This window comes from Orbicella franksi, chromosome 1 (assembly GCF_964199315.1).
Source record: "Orbicella franksi chromosome 1, jaOrbFran1.1, whole genome shotgun sequence".
Lineage (NCBI taxonomy): Eukaryota > Metazoa > Cnidaria > Anthozoa > Scleractinia > Merulinidae > Orbicella > Orbicella franksi.
In genome coordinates, this window is record NC_138145.1 from 7,436,871 (window position 1) to 7,456,646 (window position 19,776).

Below are 19,776 nucleotides of genomic sequence, written 5' to 3' on the forward strand. Positions count from 1 at the left end.
TTGTCACCTTTTGTGGTTTTTCGATTTATGAATAAGATATAACAAGAGATCTGCCATCGGAAAAAAAGGAAAATTACGTGTCGAACCTCGTTGGCTTTAATTAAGTCAAACCTGAGTGACAGATGGTCGGTATCCGAGCGACAGGACGACAAAAACAACATGGGAATATCTGATTGCACAGCCTATGTCATTTGCATTTGACGACAAAGTGGACCATTGCGACAAGCTTGGTTGAGTGAAGTCGGCTTCTCATGGTATTACGCTTATTGTACCCTAGGGAAAAAAAGGCTTGTGTATAAATAGTTTCCATTCAGAGAATGGGTATTTCTTCGGTGAACAACGGAGCGGGTCAATCTGATGTTTCACTTGGCAAATGGAACGCGTAGCTTTTGAGTTTCATCCCCGGTTTGTTTACATGACTCACAACAACCGCTCTGAAAAATATGGCCGACTCGGACATATTAAACTGTTCAGATCGAAGTGTCGTTTCAAAACCCGGCTGTTCAACATCGGGCGCTGTTGTTGCAGAAATGTTCATGCTATCAACCATTTTTGTGGGGTCCCTTCTCGGCAACGGACTAATTTTGCTGGTTATTCATCGAAGTCGCCGTAGCGAATGGACCACAAACTACTTTGTTTTGAGTTTGGGTTTGACGAATCTTACGATTCCCTTCATGTGCGTTCTTTGGACCATGATCTGGATCATGAGCGGGTCGTGGTTATTCGATAATGTAACATGTAAATTTACGTTCTTTTTCCACTTCCTAAACGCAGGAGCATCTGCCGGTCTCCTCGCTTGTATTTCCCTGGATCGATTTTACATCATCGTGCATCCGTTGAAGTTTAAAATGAGCCGTTCCCAGACCAAAGAACTCATCATTTTTGTGTGGATCTTCATGGTTTGTTCGTCGGCGCCAGCTTTGTACTTCTTTCAATCGACGGAAGACGGCTTCTGCCTTCCTGACTTCAAGACAGTGGAATGGAAAGTCTTTGTTATGCTGTTCTTCTTAATTGCTTTTAGTGTTCCTCTTCTCTTCACCGTTGTGATGTACTTACGAGTAACATACGCCGTGATCACTCGAAATATGCACGCAAAGAATTATCCGAACAGTTTCAGAAGGCACGCGTTCCGCGTACCCCGCTCGAAAATAAAAGTATTGCGAATGCTGTTTCTTCAATGGCTTGTGTTTTTAACTTGTTGTTTTCCATACTTTCTTAGCCTCGTTCTACATTCGTTGGAGAAAATTTCACTATCACACAGCTTAAATGTAAGTCTGTTACTGCTTTCGTTCTCGAATGCAACATTAAACGTGGCCATCTATGCCCTTTTCAGTGGGGATTTTCGCCAAGGATGCAAAAGAGTTTTCTGTAAGCCCGATTCGTCGCAAGCATACAGGCTCACTTCTCTAGGGCGAAAACATCGCATCGCTCCTTTTGAATTTAGTTCTGACCACGGCGAAGGAATGGAATTCAGGCTACCCGAACATAAACCAGTTGAAAAAAACAATCATAGCAACCAAGGCCGTGGAGGAGCCAATGGTTATTTTAATACTTTAGATAAACAAACCCAAGCTTGGGTTGTGAGAAGTAACAGTGAACGACAAGCGAGCATTTAGAATTCATGCTCGATACAAATAGTGATGCTAACTTGACTAACGACCAGCACGGCTGGCCGTGGAGGTAACTTAATTTTAATATGAATACTAACTTGCTATTGTGGCAGAGAGTCTCAATTTGCAAGACAGGAAAAAATCGTGATCAAAATATTATTATACAAATTTTTCTCGCAGCCATGTTTGTGTGTTAAATATCCGAATACAAAAATTGTATCGAGTCGTCGGCTTTACAGTTTCTATTTATAATACTTAAATCGTATATTTAAAAATATCTAAGGAAAATTGTTTTAAGAACGGTCATTTTTGTCCAAATTATTTCCAACCGGCGAAACCATTTCTTGCAAAACTCCAGATGTCAGGTGTACCACGATGTTATTTATTCAGACAAGCGCCTATCAGCAGAGTGGCTTGATTTGTGGAAAATATTAAAGAGCGCAGAAATAGAAATAATTGTATCTTGGTGACTGATCGGACAATTCAATGTAAAAATAGAAACTATGAAACAAGATTGTATTTATAATTATATGAGAGAAGATTTACTGAGCAATCACTGTTAATAAATGTATAAAATGTGTGAGTTTTGTTTTTCATTGCCATGACAAATCTTTGGGGTGACCAGAGCAGGGGGTAAGGAACAATACTGTGGGGGATGGGAGGTATAGAGGATAAAAAGTTACGGCGCTGGGAAGAGTTTTCAGGTATTTGCTAATTATTCTCATGCCTATCTTATGACTCTGAATCTGTTCAAGTAAGCGTCATCTTATTAAAATAATTTCTGATGTTGAGTGTAATTACATTATTTAATTCTGGGGACTTCTGACTTTGGAGGATATTATTAATTTTAAGATGTATTTTCTATGTTCGTCCAAACACCACATCCATGCACCACCGACTGTGAATTTGTTTTTTCCTTGATTATGAGTCGTGTTTACCAGTAACGAGTAGTGTCATAATAAATGATTTGCATATCAATGGTGTCATTTGACTACAAGTACTAGAATCTTTCACTTTTTTTTTTCTAGTACAAACTAGATAGTTAAACCCCACTGAGATTTCAGTAATAAAGGAGAAACAAAATGAAACCTGGTAGTTGTAGTCAAATGACGACATTGTACAAGTGTGATATTATCACGTCAACAGAAGGATCTATACAGATTAGATCTAAGTGCATTTTTATGAAAAAATAAGGTCAACTTTAAAGCCTTAAAAAGTCTAGAAAATGTAAATTACACAACTAAAAAATGAACTTGAACCAAGTCTTAAATATATTAGGTTAGAGTTTTTTCTTAAATTTTCTGATAAGGTGGCTTTTTTTGGTATTCCCTAGAGTGATATTATGACTTGTAAATCAGGACTGGAAGGAGGTCCGTGATCGGGAAAGATGAACCGAAGGCAAGATAACACTATCTTGCCCGCTGGGAATTACCCGCTCAGGATTACCCGGTGTTCCGCGGGGGAAAAGTGTTCTTTTTCCATTTAATAAATTTTTTATTGACCAAGCATGTTCAGTCAAGATGGCTGGATATTGGCCTCGATCTGTTTTTGCGTGTTTATGGACCACGACTCCGCGTCGGTCCATAAACACAGAAAAAAAGAACTTGATCAATATCCAGCCATCTTGACCTTACACTTGGTCAATAATCCCTGTATCTTGCTCCCTTGTCTCCCTTTCTCTCCGGCTCTGTTCTGTTACTAGAATAGAGCAGTATAGAAGAAAAAAGCCACGGGGTATTCCTGTCTTTATATTTTCAGACACTTATTAGACACACTTCCAGTCATTTCAAAAAACCTAAAACGGTAAAAACGAACGATAAAATTCGACGTTTCGGAGTAGTCATGACTCCATTATCAAGGAAAAATATATGTTAGATCATCATGCAAATTACAGCATTTAAAGCGATTAAATGCTTTAAATGCTGCAATTTGCATGATCTAACATATATTTTTCCTTGATAATGGAGTCATGACTACTCCGAAACGTCGGATTTTATCGTTCGTTTTTACCGTTTTATGTTTCAAGAAATCTCTTTTAATTCAAGAAACCTGAAATTCATTTTTTGGTGTAGGAGGAGAGCTTGTAACCTTGACCAGTTACAGTGCCATATCTGGAGAATCATAGCTGAAAGATATAAATCCAGTGAAGTGTTGCCTTTTAGAAGAGACGAAGAGACCAATTATCACTCCACCCTACCCCGTTGGACTATATCAACCACCCCGGAGGGGGGCGGGGGATGGGGTGCACGACTCCAGGTTGCTCTGTGCTACTGAAACCAGGCTAAGCTCAAGAAGTGTGGCTATTGCGTTGAGTGCGACTTTATATGGGTGAGGGGTGAATTGCCTTAGAGTTAACGCTTTCTACTATTCTTCGGGAAAGTGTTACTGGTAAATACTGAAAGGTTCAGATTTTATGGCTAGCTGGGGAGTGTTAGCTTTTTGTATTCCAATTCCAAAGTCTTTTAGAGCGCTTTTCATTTGAGTGTTGCACTTACTCGCTTCGCGATTGGCTTAAAAACTCGCGCCAGTTTTTCATCCAATCAGAAGTAAAACCGTTCGCACACGTTTTCCCGCGCTTAGCGTCAGCTACCTGTAATTACTTCGAGTTTTGATTGGCTCACCATATTGTCTGTCCTATGTGATTGGCTTGAGCGATTACTTTGGTTTTAAGGCACTCAGTTAAGAACTGCTCTACACTGTAATCTCTTTCAGCTCTTTTAGTTCTGCTTCGTTCCGGTAAGTCCTTTACAATCGCGTTCAAACTCATCTCCTCATTGAATACACTGAAGAATTGTTTGCCAATAAATAGCTACCTTGCAATCGGAATTAAGACTTTGCTTTGCAGTTCGTAAACCACCCTGCGTTATAATTACTTGACAAACTCTCCCCTGCAGCTGTCAAAATAGACTGGGCAATATCCAGCCATCCTGAGACTGGGTGACATCACACACTTCTCTGTTACATCTTAGTCTAGGCTGAGGACGGGAGACCGTGAAACGTTGAGGGCAATGAAGGCAACATTGCCTGGCTAAATCTCTCCTTGTACTTCATAGCCGATTTTGTTTTCTATTGCCTTATAATCAGGCCCGTAGCTTCACCAAAACAATTTTTCCGTCTGAGGCAGTAAAATTACATGTAATAAAAGGGAGATTAAAAAATAAATCAGAGAGCATTCACTTTGGCAATTTACTTTTTATCCTGTCTTTCAGTCCCGATGTTTGAAACCTGACATAATCCCAGTATTTGCTTACGGAGATTGTTCTCTCGCCTAAAGATGATCACTGAACTGGCGGGGAAAGTTTCAGTCTACTGTACTTCAGGCCAGAAACCCCAGAATGGATCAGACTTTCACTTCCACTTTAAATTCCTTTTGCTAAAATCTGTTCAACCAATGAATATTAGTGTAAATCTTAGTCCAAGTACCTAGCCAATCAAATCATGCGTTTGTCAAGTGCTAGCTTCTTTTTACTAGTTCCGAGCCCCCGCCGGCTTAGACGGACACGCTGGAAACGAGAATAGCGCGACACATTCGATCAGGAAGACAAGAGTGGGACAACTTTGTGAGTACTTGCCAAATTTAACTGTCATAGAACGTAGTTTACAGTTGATTTAGACAGGGCAGTTTAAAATTAATATCGATATCGTTTCATCTTATCAGTTATTTAATTGAAGATAATACCGCGTAGCAAATTAATTTAGGTTATTTATAATGCAATGATTGTGTTGTTGTTGTCGCTGTCGAGTGATTGCACGATGTTATGACGGAACAGAAGTACTAGCATATACATTTATTGCTAGTGATCGATTCCTTCTCGTTGTTATATTGTAGCTAGAACAACCTAAAGTAACTAGAGCATGCCCGATTCGATTTATTATGACCAGCTCGAGTCGATATCTCTTCCTCATTCGCTCTTCCATTTGATCAGTAGCGGTCTTGTGTGACATAAGATTGGCAGGACGTGAGTAACACATGCATGTCATGCTGATAAATCCCGAAACAAAAAAAAATTCTCAATAGTTGGAAGCCATCTTGACAAGTAACCAACACGCATGAGAAAAAAATAAACAGAGTTTGCATGGGAATCCGATGGTAAATGATTTTCGTAAAAAATGGAGGTCTGATCATGAGCAACTTATGAGTAGCAAAGTTAAGATGCTAAATATCGTAGGAAAGCATGATTGCATTGGCCAAATTTGAGTGATGTACATAGCTGTGCTAAAAAGCGTCCATTTTCCATACCGTTTTACGCGACTTTACAAGTTCTCGGAAAAAACCTATAAACGAATTTTCTTCGCGGAAAAAAATTACAGACGAATTAATTACCAGTTGTCACTACACGGAGCGTGACGTTGTGATCTAGTTCAAACCTTTACCTCGTTCGACGAAATCACTGCAATCAAAAATTTTACTTTCGTTTCTGGATTTATTACTTGATATCTCAATGCTCTTTGTTGTAGAATCCCAGGCTTCTTCATAAGCGCTTCTTTTGCGTGCGAGTATAAACAAGAACAAGATATTACACAATAGTCATTCACTTCTCATCCAATAGGGTGCCCTTAAAGTCATGTATTTCGAAATTCAGTCTATCTGTGACAGTCTATTACTTTTCGAAGCTTCTCAGACTCGACGTTGAAATAATAGAGGAGTTTTTCTGCGGGATCCAGACTAGACGAATACAAAGTCCTGCACAGAAAGGTAGGACTTTAATTCTGTTACTCCACGTACGCTTAGCTTTTATGCCTGGCGCAAAGTGACTTAACGCTTTTCTGCTCAAAACAAAAGAAATTAAATAGAAGGCGTGTGCACGCAGACGAGGAAGGCTGGCCCTGGGGAAAAACGTGGCAAATAGGAGTTTTCAAATTCAAGTTTTTGTACTGTTCTTATCAGAATCATTTTCCATTGCGAGTGAAAAATTTGATTTCTGTGTGTCTTCTCACTCTCTTGAGCAATTTTAGGTCATTGTCACTGTGTACTTAGTTCCGTCGCTATTAGGTTTTTAATCTCGTGAAGGCGACTTCGAGTAAATCTTACGTTATGTTGGGTTGTCTAGGATTTTTTGAGCATTTGCATTTTTCTGTCACGCCGGCTTCAGCTATGACTACACAGTAAACCTTCTCGTCGAAGAGCTGCATGACAAATTTGTCACGTGCGGATATGGGATCAACAGCAAATTTACAATAATAGTAACTTCATATATTGCACTGACAGTGAAAATTTATTTAATTTAATTGCTGTCGTTCTTTCAAGCTAATCTCCACCAGGTGACAAGGATAATTTTGTGACAGAAAAAAAAATGCTTAGAACACCAAAGTTTTCATTGGCAGTCGTGATTACATGTTAGAGATAGTCAAACGGAGGCGTTTGCATGAAACTGAGACGCTTGCATGATATCCATGATATTGCCTCGTGTACTATATCGGACAGAGTATTTAACACTGACCCTTTTGTTATTCTGGGGGCAAAGATACATGCAAGTGCAGCACCCTTTCTGAAAGAGTTACCTTTGTGCTCTGTTAAGTGTTGACTTAATTAACTCGGCAGAACTTGACGATTACTCAGCACTACGGTCATTATACAGAAAGGTAAGCTTTAGTGATTACGGATAAGCCACCTTCAGTATACATTATTATGTTTTGCTCCTGGAGCGGCCATTAGAGTGAGGTTTGTAATTTTAAAATCTTGTTCCCGATGGCTCTCAAGATCCAAGCAACATTTCGGCCGGTTACAATACCGTACAAGTCTACCACAACCAAGTAAACGGTAGTAACGATTATTTTGAGTGTTGTAGAAGCAAAAGCGCTAGAGCTAACCATCCGTTTAAGATCCAAACGAAATCAGCAAGAATTAATGCCTTCAAGTATTCCTTCTTTGTTAGAATTATTAAGGAATGGAATAATTTGCCAAACCACTTGTTCGGACACGACATCAACGACATTAATGCAAACAGGTTCAAATCAAGCCTTAAAAAGTGGATGAATATTCATTAATTATATGCCACAGTACCTAATATTATAGATATCATAGATATTTTAGATTTTAAATTTTGGACTGTTAATTATTTACATAATAGATATTTTAAATCTTTAAATTTTAGATTGTCAATTATTTACTTAGCAGATATTTCAATTTTTTAAATTTTAAATTGTTAATTATTTACGTAATAGATATTTTAAAATTTTGAATTCTAGATTGTGATTTTAGTTGGGGGACCTAAATAGGGATAACCTCATGGTCCTCCTTTTCAAATACTCTTTGTACTCTGTATTTGAATAAAGTATTATTATTATTATTGTGTTGATCAAAATTCGGATCCCTGCCAGAGCACAGACCAAATTGTATAGTGACAGTCTGACATCTTTGACCTGGGTACAAGGTATCGTGTACTGTCTTTCGTCGCATACGTACCGCACGTGTTGCTTTTCAAGTCGCACGTGCAATCACTGTTGTGGGGGGCACCGATGTTTGTATTTACTATTTAACCAAACTTAAAAATGTCTGTGGCAGAATTCGATGTTATCACTTTCAGATTAAAGATAACGGCATCATTGGAATGTTAAAAATCTATTTTCAACTCTTGTAGGCGTCTACGTCATTTGCCGATCTAACATTGGTGATAAACGTGCATTACTCCAAAACAAAATTTTGTAACGCAAAATATTATTTAGAAGTGCTTGCTATAAATAAGGAATCGAAACACATATATTCAATCGGCTGAACTGAAAATCAAACAAGGTGATGCAGAGTAAAATGCGACAAGTATATTAAACTTTTATAATTTTCTGAATGTTTTGATTTTTACTTGTTAATGTAATTCATAAATTGTCGTGCAAGTACTTTCGATACAAGAGTGGACATCACGTGACAAGGGTGGAGTGACTGACGAGTACTCCTTTGTATTATATCTCCGGCAAACCAGACGCTCTTTGTTAAACACTGAACCGCAAACCGCGAAAGAGATGCAAGTCTGAACGGCTTCTGTTAAATAGGTTGACGTTTTACATGTTTGCTAATGTAACATTTACTGAAAGTGTCACGTCAGGAGCCCATGTGTTATGGGGTCCCGGTCATGTACAACTTAGTAAATTCGAATTTAAGAAAACTTCTGTTTTCATACGCATCTACGGAAGTTGATAATACTAGAACGCATTATAAACGTTTGGCATGCCGGAGAAGGAAACTTAATTCAGTGTTCAATCGGTGTGACGAGTTAAGACGGTTTTAAGTTGTTTATTCCTTGTTCATTTTTCAGTTTTCTGTATACTATAAACCAGGCTGGACTCCATGTGAAAGTAAGGTTTGGGTTGAAAATAAGCAAGATGACTGAGAAATCAGAATCTAGTGATCAGGAAGCTTGCGAAAACCAGTCAACTCGAGGCTCGAATGTGAGCACATGCGCTGCGGGCACAGGCTGCTGAGAGAGGTACACCCTCGTACCCAGCTTCTTCGTTCCCCTTGATCAGCGGTCGGGAAACGTTTCGTCAAGCCAACATGCGCAGTAAGGAACGAAGACTTGAGGTACGAGACTGATAGGGGCCGCGGTCTATTTTGAGCGCATGAATTGCTTTCGTTGAAGTAGGTGCTCAAAAGCGAAGTATATGCACTGTTTCTTAGTAACAAAAAATCTAACACCTGAAAAAAAACTGTTTTAAGAGAGGTTGCCTATTTACCGAGTTAGGATTTCGAGTTGGATTTCGAGTTGGATTTTCGAGTTGGATTTTCGAGTTAGATTTTTTGGCGGGATTTCCAATAAATTTTTAGTGGTTTTATGATTTAAATGGTTGACAGGCCAAACACGACTCCTATTGGTCAAGATAGAGCTAGCCAATGGCGTAATGTATTTTTCGATTCTTATTTGTTTGAAGCTCGACCTCGTTATTTTTTGTTCTTTTAACGGCATTTTTTCTAGATTTCTAGGCACTCGATGGCTAATCAGTGACATCAGTGTAAAATGGGGTTGGCAAGCCTACACTACTCCAACGGTTAGTGACATTTGTACATTTGCTGTTCTCTGTTCGGTCGATCGACCTTTTTGTTGCTTCACTCGTGTTTATGAAGGGCACTTCATGTTGTGTTATAAGGAAGAATTTTAAGTAGAGTTGAGCCGTAAGACCGTGCTATAGCAAAAGTTTTAGACGTCATAGGTCTGCATGATTTCCGCTCCTATCAGTGCTTGTCGCTTCGTCGAGTTTGACACCCCTGCAATTTGCCATGTGTTTATGCCTTTTTTAAGCTCATTTATATTGCAAGAAATGTTTTTAAGTCTCCAAGTGTTTGCTTTCGAGGGACAAAATATGAATTTTACTTACTTGCATTCTATATTGTGACGCCGGGCCGGCTGTGATTAAAACTGTGTGCAAGTATAGTGGGTAGATTCTTATCACGGATATTATATTATTTGTCCTTGTACGTTTTCTTCTGAGCCCGAACGAAGCAAGGGAGCCTATAAACATTCTATTGATGCCGCCATTCTATGATACCAGCTCCTGGTATCATGATATGATTGGCTAAATCGCTGATTGTTGACATCTTTGAGTTAAATATTTGACAGGTCTCTGTAAAAGGCGGTTGACCGCCCTACACGACTCCTACAGTTCGTGACAATTGCGCGATTGCCGTTCTCGATCGTTCTCTTTTAATTTCGGTCTCTCGATCTTTCATTATTTCACAAGTGATTCTGAATGGTACTTTATGTTCTGTTATGGGGAGGAATTTTAAGTAGAAGCCGTTTGGCTGTGCTATAGCCATTTATTAGAGGTCAAAGGCATGGCTTTTGGACTTTCCGCTGTATGTCGCTGTATGTCGCTTCGCTGAGTTTGACACCTCTATCAGGTGCTTATAATTTCTTTACGCTCATTTCAGTATTGCAAAATATGTTTTAAGCTCTCTAGGTATTGAAAAAGTTTGAAATATTCCGTGAACATGCTTACTTGCACCCTTTATTATAGACTACGGGTAGTCCCTCTTTCGCTTAGTCCGTCGCTCGTGACGCGAAAGAAAACCGCGAGAAAAGAAAAATTTCCGCGCGAAATCCTGGGGGCGAGGAGTGCGCGCTCCTCGCCTCCAGGATTTCGCGCGGCCATTATTGTCTCGCGGTTTTCTCTCGCGTCACGCACGACGGACTAAGAGGGACTACTCGTAGTCTACCTATATCATGACGCCGGGCCCGGCTGTTTGAGTAGGCCGATTAGAACTGTTTACAAGTGCAGAAAATGTAGCTTCTTGACAGGTCTAATTACCTCATTGACTGATTTGTTACACGCTAATCACCAAGGGCGGATAGGCACATCAAAACAAAGTCCACAGGCTCCCCTGTCCCGCCGCAATCGCTTCGCTCATTCTTCTATTTCGCGCTCGCCGAATTTTTTTTTCCGTCTTCTCCGGGAGCCTGTTCGCAGGCTGCTGAGACGCCGTAGCTTTACTTTGAGAAAGCTATACGTTTCTCCAGAAACATTCTTTTCAGTGTTTCTTGCAGCTATCGGATCGAGCTTATGTTTCTCGAGCTCGATGCATAGGTTTATTCCTCCCTTAGGTCGTTCTGGCACCACGTGATTCAAATGTAGCTGTTTACGAGCAATAAAAAGGAATTCTTTTATTGGCTGTATTGGACTGGAAATCTACGAGACGGTTTACGGACAAACTCGCCGATTCGTTGCAGCTGGATTACTAGTAAAAAAAAAAAACCGACTCTACATCCTTACTCGAAAATACAACTCGAAATCCTAACTCGAAAATCCAACTCGAAATCCAACTCGAAATCCTAACTCGGAAGTTAGTTTGTCTCGTTTTAAGAATCTTTTAGTTTTCGGGTGTGTTTATTTTGTTTGCTTTTTGTTTATTTTTTTGTAGAGCAATCAGGAAAGATCACAAAACATAATGCGTTATTGATAGTCAAAACTATAATGTTTATTCTAAGATAAAAGAGTTGACACGAAACAGTTTGTCGAGGCTTGGGAAGCTGTTTCAAAAACGAAACGCAGATAAGCTAATAAAAATGTTTGATTGCAATCTCGCAGCGTATTGTCACAGAAAGTTAAAACAACACGAAAGTTTGCAGTTGATTCAGTTTTTGGTTATCGAGCTATGCTACAGAGATTGTTCGACCAAAAATAGCCTACAAGCCGCCATAGAACCTTTGAAGATTACAGTCGAGTTCAGAGGTCAGACATCACTATTGTTCTCGAGTGAGATAACGTTTCACCCGATTACGAAATACACAGAGAAACCTCCAAGCTGGGATCGGGACAGGTAGACTGACAGTTAAGGAGAAGCGCGATCACGAAATCGAAGTATCAATTCGCTGTGCCCGAGGGGTGGGGGGAGGGGGTGGGGAAAGAGATTTTCAAAGGCGGAGAGGTACAAATGAAGCTGTGATTAAACCCTACTCAAATAAGGTAAAAGAACAGACAATTTCACATTATTAAAAAAAACCTCCGATTCACAGAGACCTCATCACTCTTACTTAGTCACCGAACTCCCCCTCCCCCCGCTTTGTAGTCTTGAGTTCACCCATGGATGGGATTTCATTGTAGGGGTACACGGATCAAATAAGATCCTTTTCGGCAACAAGCTCGTGCTCTGCGGTAGGAATTGAACGCGTGCAGTTAAACTGGACTTCTCTGAGCCCCGTGAGTTGAGCTTTATTCCATACATCTTAGTTAGCAAATTTTTACCATCCTCGTGCGCTGCAAGAGGTAGGTCTGTAGCTTCAGGTTTTTCACCTGAAGGCCCCCTGGATTAATTCAACTTGCAGCTGCATAGCTGCACAATGCCTCGCTAGCCTACAGTGCAAAATGCAACCCAGAATGGTAGCTCGAAGTACAGTTATTCAATTGTTTAGCTATCCAATAACAAGATGCCTGCATGAATCTCCATTCATATTCGTTCGTGAGCCAATGAATGCAGTCTGTGTCCCGTCATATTGTGCTCACATTAAGTTCAGTATTCAGATCAATCGGCCCCTCTCTGTGCGTGCATGCTGGTATGCAGTTTGAAACGAAGATCTGTGCATTTCAGTCACCAAAGGAAACTATTTCCGGTCCGGTCAGTCAAGAGAAGGTGATATTAAGATGGCATATATCCTAAAACTGATCAATGCCTCAACCGAAATCGTAATTTGCCATTATTGCGTAAGACTTAAGGTGTGCTTGCACGCATGGTATCCACCGGTTTAGGAGGAATCGAAGGATTCTTAGTACCTCTTCATTTAGTTCCATGTTGGCGGGAAATTTGTTTGCATGGAAACTGCGCAATTCCCACCTCGATAGCAAGAGTAACATTACGCTAGAGACTATGCAAGCCGCTAAGAAACAGGTGCCTAATGTTGTTAAACGTGACACACCAATTGAAGTTCCAATTCACATCATTGTCAGAATTGGCAAAATTAAAAGAGAAGTTTTCCCAGCCAAAAGACAAAATGGTTGCCCAAAAAGCGCACCATTTCAGGATATCGATTTGCAGCTGTAAAGGTAGCCGAAAATCTGGAAATAAAAGTGCCATGTTGCGGATTCATCGTGACAAAAAATTGTGAGGTCAATTAGAGGTTGATCTTCATTGCTGTCTAAGTCTACAAGATGTAACTGCCGGTCGATCCTGAAAATATTGGATTTACCCTGAACTCGTAATCGAATTCATTCAAAGCTTATTAATTGCATCCAAGAATAGCGAAATATTTGCCTGAAACAGCGATTTTTTCCTCTACGCGAACATCTCTGTAATCACCTTTGCATTGGAGTGTCAACTTGTAAGCAAGATTTGATTTCGGTAATATGACTCGCTGAGATAAATATCAATTCGCTGTAAAAAAAGCACGGAATTACAAAGGTTTTGTGTCTGATTTGGCTTGTGGCATGTACATTCTTCTTTTCTCGAAATTTGTCGAACATGAAATAAATTTTGTTTAAGTTCCGGGTTTGAGTTATAACTTTTGAAAGTATTCAATCGAGGCAAAACCGTACAGCTTGAGAATTTCTCAACCACACCCCCACTTCGCGGCGTAAGCCTCTTTCACCCGCGCTTACATACATGTGGACACGCATCGCACATTTTTTTTTTTTTGTATTCAGCTCCTTAATTTCTGGCACAATTCATCGGTATACGTGTGTAAAAGTTGTCCCTATAAGTCACAAATAAATCTGCAATTGCGATCAAACGTTTTACAGCAATAGGTTTGTGAACCCTGATGTTACTCTAACGCTTGGCTTTGTGGAAGTCAATTAATCCGTTCACCAGTTCATACCATTGCCTTTTAAAACAATAGATGACAGTTCAAAAGAGTGCCCCAGTCTTAAAACAATATAGTTACTCTTTGTGGAGACCGAGGAAAATGCAGGTGCTCGTAAAGATCAGATAAACGCCTTATACTGCAGGTTTGAATTACTGTTTCCTCAGCCACATTTATCTTGAATCTTTGTTTCAACTGAAAATGCCCTGTGAAAAGGAACACGCTTAGCAGGCCTTGTGCGAAGTCTACGCTCTGTTGAAATCAAAATTACATTCTACGAGTGCCGAAGGCGCAGATCTTGATTTGAAGTTTCGCGTCTTTGTGTTAGTGTCGTTTGGCACTGTGACAAAAATTTGGGTGAAAAGGGTCAAACTAATGTGATTGACCAAGATATTAAGATTGTGAAATACTTGTATTACTAATAACACACGAACTTTCTGTGAGGGGCACTCAAATCTAAGCTTGTCAATAACTTATCGCAATCGATTTCGTAATCACAAAAGTTTGATTCGAGTGTCAGATGGGTAATATCTGACCTTAGAGTTAACTGCTGGTCGTGTCGCCGTGTTGTGAAAAGAACTTGTCGCACAAGGGGACAGAGAACGATACAGTACGAAGAGAGAATATCACATCACAACAATATTGAATTCCGTAATATTGCACTTGATTGTGTTGATTGTGAAAATTGTTTTTGAACTAGCCAGGTGAAGCTAAGCTCATTGACCAATATAAACATTTTCAAGGTTTACAGAGGAAACTCCATCCTAATGGTCAGAGCGGGACTTGAACCCGAGACCTTCGGATTTCAACTCCGGCGTCCTAACCAATCGGCTACCCTGCCTCTCAATATGAGAACGCCTCAGCTGTAAAGATGTTAAGTTAAATTAAGAAAAATCGAATCCAAAAGAGACCAACCTGTCAAAACATGGTTGCCATGGAAATGTCAAGGCATGTGCAGTTATGTTTTGTTTTTCTTTCATCCAGGGGAACACTTCTAAAATCCAAGATGTCTCAAGCAACTGCAAAGCGTGTTTGTGTGATTGGCGCTGGTGCAAGTGGCATGTCAGTGTTATATCACTTTCATCAACTTAAAGCGCAAGGAAAAGAAGTACCAGAAATCGTGTGCTTTGACAAGCAATCTGACTGGGGAGGACTCTGGAAATACTCCTGGGAGACTGGTGAGTATTTTCTTTTTTTCAGTTTTCGTGTTTCAATCACTCTAAAATTCTGCTGTATATTTAGGACTAGACACGTAAAACGTTTCATTTACTCAGTAACGTTTAAAATTCTGAGATAACCTGCGAAGCAAGCGTTCCGTGGGAGACGGCGGACGAGCAAAGTCTGTCGCGCAAAAATTGGGTGAGAGAAAAACATCGGGGTTGGTGGGTCGTCAGACCACGCCCTGCTATGTCGATTTCCACGCTCTCGCTTCAATGTTCGCGCGGCCAAAATGTGGAAAATTAAAAGCTCTTCGTTCGTACAGGAACGCTTGCCATGCAGGCTAATTCTGAGAACTGTCACTAAGGGACCATTTTTCAAACACAAGGTAAGAGGCACAAGGTAAGAGGCAGGCAAGGTAAGAGGCAAATGAGACAGGTCTAGACAGGCAACTGTGTACCTTGTGTGTTTTTTTTAATGAATTAAATCATGACTACCCTTGCTTTTTTAGGTATCGATCAACATGGTGAATATGTGCACGGCAGTATGTACCGCGGCTTGTGGTCTAATGGCCCCAAGGAATGTTTAGAATATCCAGACTACACTTTTGAAGATCATTACAAAAAGGCAATACCATCTTACCCTCCCAGGGAGGTTCTGTATGATTATCTTCAAGGTAAGCATTACACAACTGGTTTTATTTAAGCTGTGTTTCGTTCGTTATGGGCGAGACTTGCTTTGATGAAAGTTTAGCTAGAGTATGACCTCGATTGCAGTTAGTTATCTTGTAGTTCATATTATATATGATATACAGTCGAACCTCCCGCAAGCGACCACCCAAAATGTCAAGCCTAGGTAGTCGCTTACAAGAAGTGGTCGCTTACGAGAGTTTAGACCATATTGGGTCAAAATTTTGCCTCGTTAGCATATGGTAACTGAAGAGACTTATGTTTTAAATGCTTTATTCATGTGAAAAGTCAATTTCGAAAAAATCCGGTGCTTCCCATTGAAACAATTTCCGTCTCTTGTACTACCCAGGAATGCAATAATGCTACAACACTTTTTTTCCAATTTACGCTCTCAAGTGGTCGCTCACGGGAGGTTAAAAAAAAAAGAAAATTTCAAACTTTTAGCTCTAAAAGTGGTCGCGGTCGCGTACGAGAGGTAGTCGCGTACAACAGGTTCAAAATATAGTGATTTGACTTGAAAACTTTTGGTATTTTGGAAAACTGGTCCGTCTCATTTGTCCCTGTTTCTAAATTTTCGGAAATTTAGGTTGAATCTAGTGCCCATGGAGTTTTCGCACGTATATTCTGGGCAAACGTCTCTCGAGCAAAGTATTGATCGAGTGATTGACTAGAACCATGTTTCCATTTGAGCCAATGGGAAGACGGCCAGGAACTTAAAATCTGTTAGTGAGTTATGTTATATGTTAGCAGTTACAGATTTTAACTGCGATTCTCGTTCTCAGGTCGTTGGTCCAGAAGTGATCTTCGTCCTTGGATTCGCTTCAACCATGTTGTCCGCCAAGTGACCTACAACGATTCCACTGACGACTTTTCAGTAGTTGCGAAAAACCTTGAAGAGAACAAAGACCTTCCTGTGGAGAGGTTTGACTATGTCATTGTGGCGACGGGGCACTTTTCTGTGCCGAATGTACCTTCGTTTCCTGGTATAGACCAATTCCCTGGGCGCATCATGCACTCGCATGACTTCCGAAATGCCTCTCAGTTCAAGGATCAGACACTGCTGGTGGTTGGCTCCAGCTATTCCGCGGAGGACATCGCTCTGCAAACCCTAAAGTATGGCGCTAAGAAGATCGTCGTCAGCTACAAGACGAGACCAATGGGCTTCAAGTGGCCCCCGCAGATCACAGAGAAACCATTGCTGACCAAGATTGAGGGCAGCACCGTCCATTTCAAAGACGGCAGCAAAGATGACGTGGATGCCATCGTTCTATGCACAGGGTACCTCTTCTATTTTCCCTTCCTCGAGGAAAGACTGCGGCTGAAGTCTGCCAATATTCTGTACCCTGCAGGACTCTACAAGAGCATCCTCTGGACTCAGGCTGGAAATAACAAACTATTGTACATTGGGATGCAGGACCAGTACTATAGCTACACCATGTTTGACGCACAAGCCAAGTGGGCCGTCAACTACGTCACTGGAGAACTCAAACTTCCTAACAACGAAGCCATGGAAAAGGACTGCAAGAAATGGATTGCAAGGTAAGGATTCCTCAAAGTTACCACAAGTTTGACAATCGTCTATTTTGGGGTACTTTTGTTAATCGGAAACATGACTCAATAGTAACAGGGCTGTTGCGTATTTTTTAAATACTTTGGGAGCTCGTTGGCCTCCGATTTGAAAGGTTTAAGCCTTGGACAAAATGTACAAAAATGTAAAACTTATTTATAGTGGTCATGCACTTAGCTATACAAACACTAAGCTTAGCTAGTGTACAGACATGCCACTGAAACAAAGGAAACAAATATTTCAGACAGAGTAGTGTTCTTGGGCTAGGCGCTTAATCAAATCTTTCCACACGGGAATATATATAAATAATAGCCTCCATTTCAGTGGCGCGAAAATATGCTATTTGTCCTCGGGCATCATCTATTCTGAGAAAAGAACACTTTTCCGAGAGCGTAGCCCGAGGAAAACTGTGAGTGTCGAGGAACAGATAATGTCCAAGGACAAGTATCGGACTCCCCAATTTTAACTGGGGCATATACAGTCACTTGGCGCACTTAGACCAATCACGTGCGAGCGAAAATATTAATGGAGTATAAAAATGGTTGCTGGCCAATTGGTAACGTAGCATGTCAGAATGCTAGGCGTAACTTAACCGTAGCCTGGGGTTTTTTTATTGTTTTTTTTTTTTCGTTTGAGAGCCTGGGCGCGGTCTCTAATAAGCGCCGGCACTTACATTTCTTTCCTATATGACGCTTATATTTTACACCGTGCTTTGTTTGTTTACTATGTTCTCAACTTTGCTTATTGTTTGTCGTTACAGAATGAACGAACTGAAAGGCTGTGACGATGAGATCGACTTCCAGACTGACTACCTGGTCGATATCGCCAAGGAGGCGAATTATGGCTACGACCTGGACACCGCTGAAGAATTCCACGTTTGGGAAAAACACAAGCGAGATAACATCCTTACATACCGAGATCAAAGCTACGTAAGCAAATTCACGGGATCCAAGTCACCAATTCATCACACTACCTGGATTGAAGCCCTGGATGATTCCAAGGAGACCTTCCTAAACACCAAACAGTGAAGGAAAGGCAACGGACTAAAACTGAAAAAGGACCGAAGTGATTTTTACATCTGATTAGAAATAGGCAAGGAAAAATGTGTAGAACACTACAAAAATTAAGTTAATGGAACCGGCTAAAAGCATTAGTAGCAACATTTTATTAACGATACTGTGTGGTAGCATTTATACGCTTAGAAGCATTGAGTATTCTCGGCGAACGTTTTGAGTAGTGTTCGAAGCTCTCTTAGTGTTTTACTTGAGATTAGCAGGTTCTACTGCTATGTCACGTAGTTTTTTTTTTCTTGTTTTGGAACCAATACCAATAGAACTCCATGAAAATCAAATCTTTAGTTAGACTTCTGTAACCAATCGATTTGTGTACGAGCGACACAATGGTCCAAAGGATACATGACCTAATAAAATTGCAATATGACGTATAATTGTGTTCTCTTCATCGCCTAAGTTTTTGTTGTTTATATAGTCTTCGTTGCCCGCCTCTAATTAGAACTATAAAGCAAACCAAAATGGACAGAGGATGATGAATTAAGTAGGACAACCAGTGCTGTTGAGGACTACGCTGAGAGATTGTTGGCTGAATGAGTTTTTAAGAAGATAAATACATTGCATAGGACAAATATGTTGAAAAAGTTCATCATATTGGCTTACTGATAAGCTAAATTGCAGCGGAATCTTCATAGTTAAAAATTCCCAAACAAAGCCTTATTAAAAATTCTCACCACTCGATCGAACGGAGTCTTACGTAACTTCGTCATAACATTGTCAAAGTTTACTGCAGAACCACGAGCCGCACAACCACTTTGACAATGTTATGACGCAATTTATCATCAATAAGAGGACAGACCCATAAAAAACTGACGTCAATTTGTTAAATTGGGGGGAGCGTTACGTGGCATCCCAAAAAACGGCTGCGGAGGAGACTAGTTAAAGTGCGGACACACGAAATTTCAACTCAATTCGGAGTTCAGAAGGAATTATATTACACTGATCAAGCTACAAGAATATATTTAAATACAATGAAGCTTTTTACGTAGTAATCAGCCTTGCTTCATTGTTAAGAATATCTACTTTTTGTGATACTAGTGAGCGGATACCTTGTTTTGACATGTGTCAGTTGGTCATAACATGGATGTCCAATATCAAAGATGTACGCTTTTAACCAAGGCTGCATACCTCAGTCCACCGTGTTGTCTCGGCAGGTAGCAGTCTGTTCGCTCTCACTGATTAGCGTCAATGGTCCTCAAACTCATATAGTGTCAACCAAAGCGTGATTTGCAGCCGGAATCAAATTAAGGGCAAACCATTCCTCAGGCGGTTGGCTTCCGATCCACTGATTTCTTTGTATAGTGCTTTTAGGACATCAAAACTGGTTCGACTTCGAAACTGAGTTTCATACTTTTGTGCTCATGCCACTGGTTAGAAAACATCCAATCTGTAAAGTAAAAGTCATTTTGTAATTCCCAATTACTGAAAGTATCGACTAAATGTTAGCTTCTGCCAAAGTTT

General features: G+C 40.3%; 2 protein-coding genes across 7 annotated transcripts; both read left to right on the forward strand.

The window, feature by feature from the left end:
• Positions 1 to 139: 139 nt before the first annotated feature.
• On the forward strand, positions 140 to 3,468 carry LOC145487151 (putative G-protein coupled receptor 19). The gene has a single exon (XM_081465877.1). The coding sequence runs from the start codon at positions 444 to 446 to the stop codon at positions 1,614 to 1,616; it is 1,173 nt and encodes a 390-aa protein (XP_081322003.1). The 5' UTR covers positions 140 to 443; the 3' UTR covers positions 1,617 to 3,468.
• A 116-nt stretch (positions 3,469 to 3,584) lies between these two features.
• LOC145487159 (trimethylamine monooxygenase-like) lies at positions 3,585 to 19,053 on the forward strand. 6 transcript variants are annotated; one of them, XM_081465899.1, is made up of 6 exons: positions 6,044 to 6,306; positions 7,153 to 7,193; positions 14,816 to 15,009; positions 15,501 to 15,665; positions 16,461 to 17,217; positions 18,006 to 19,053. In XM_081465899.1, exons 3-6 carry the CDS (start codon positions 14,838 to 14,840, stop codon positions 18,271 to 18,273), a joined length of 1,362 nt encoding a protein of 453 aa, XP_081322025.1. In that variant the 5' UTR covers positions 6,044 to 6,306; positions 7,153 to 7,193; positions 14,816 to 14,837; the 3' UTR covers positions 18,274 to 19,053. The 6 variants fall into 6 exon arrangements, with proteins under 6 accessions (XP_081322032.1, XP_081322025.1, XP_081322045.1 ...); XM_081465914.1 differs by lacking the exons at positions 6,044 to 6,306; positions 7,153 to 7,193 and adding exons at positions 7,936 to 9,183; positions 9,518 to 9,590; XM_081465906.1 differs by lacking the exons at positions 6,044 to 6,306; positions 7,153 to 7,193 and adding an exon at positions 3,585 to 5,170.
• Positions 19,054 to 19,776: the final 723 nt, after the last annotated feature.

What these genes read in the sequence shown, in the direction of transcription:
- LOC145487151 (XM_081465877.1), top strand. Translation starts at nt 444, where the DNA reads ATGGCCGACTCGGACATATTAAACTGTTCAGATCGAAGTGTCGTTTCA.
- LOC145487159 (XM_081465906.1), top strand. Translation starts at nt 14,838, where the DNA reads ATGTCTCAAGCAACTGCAAAGCGTGTTTGTGTGATTGGCGCTGGTGCA. An exon ending in GAAATACTCCTGGGAGACTG is followed by an intron (nt 15,010 to 15,500) that starts GTGAGTATTTTC and finishes TTGCTTTTTTAG; the next exon opens with GTATCGATCAACATGGTGAA. An exon ending in TGCAAGAAATGGATTGCAAG is followed by an intron (nt 17,218 to 18,005) that starts GTAAGGATTCCT and finishes TTGTCGTTACAG; the next exon opens with AATGAACGAACTGAAAGGCT.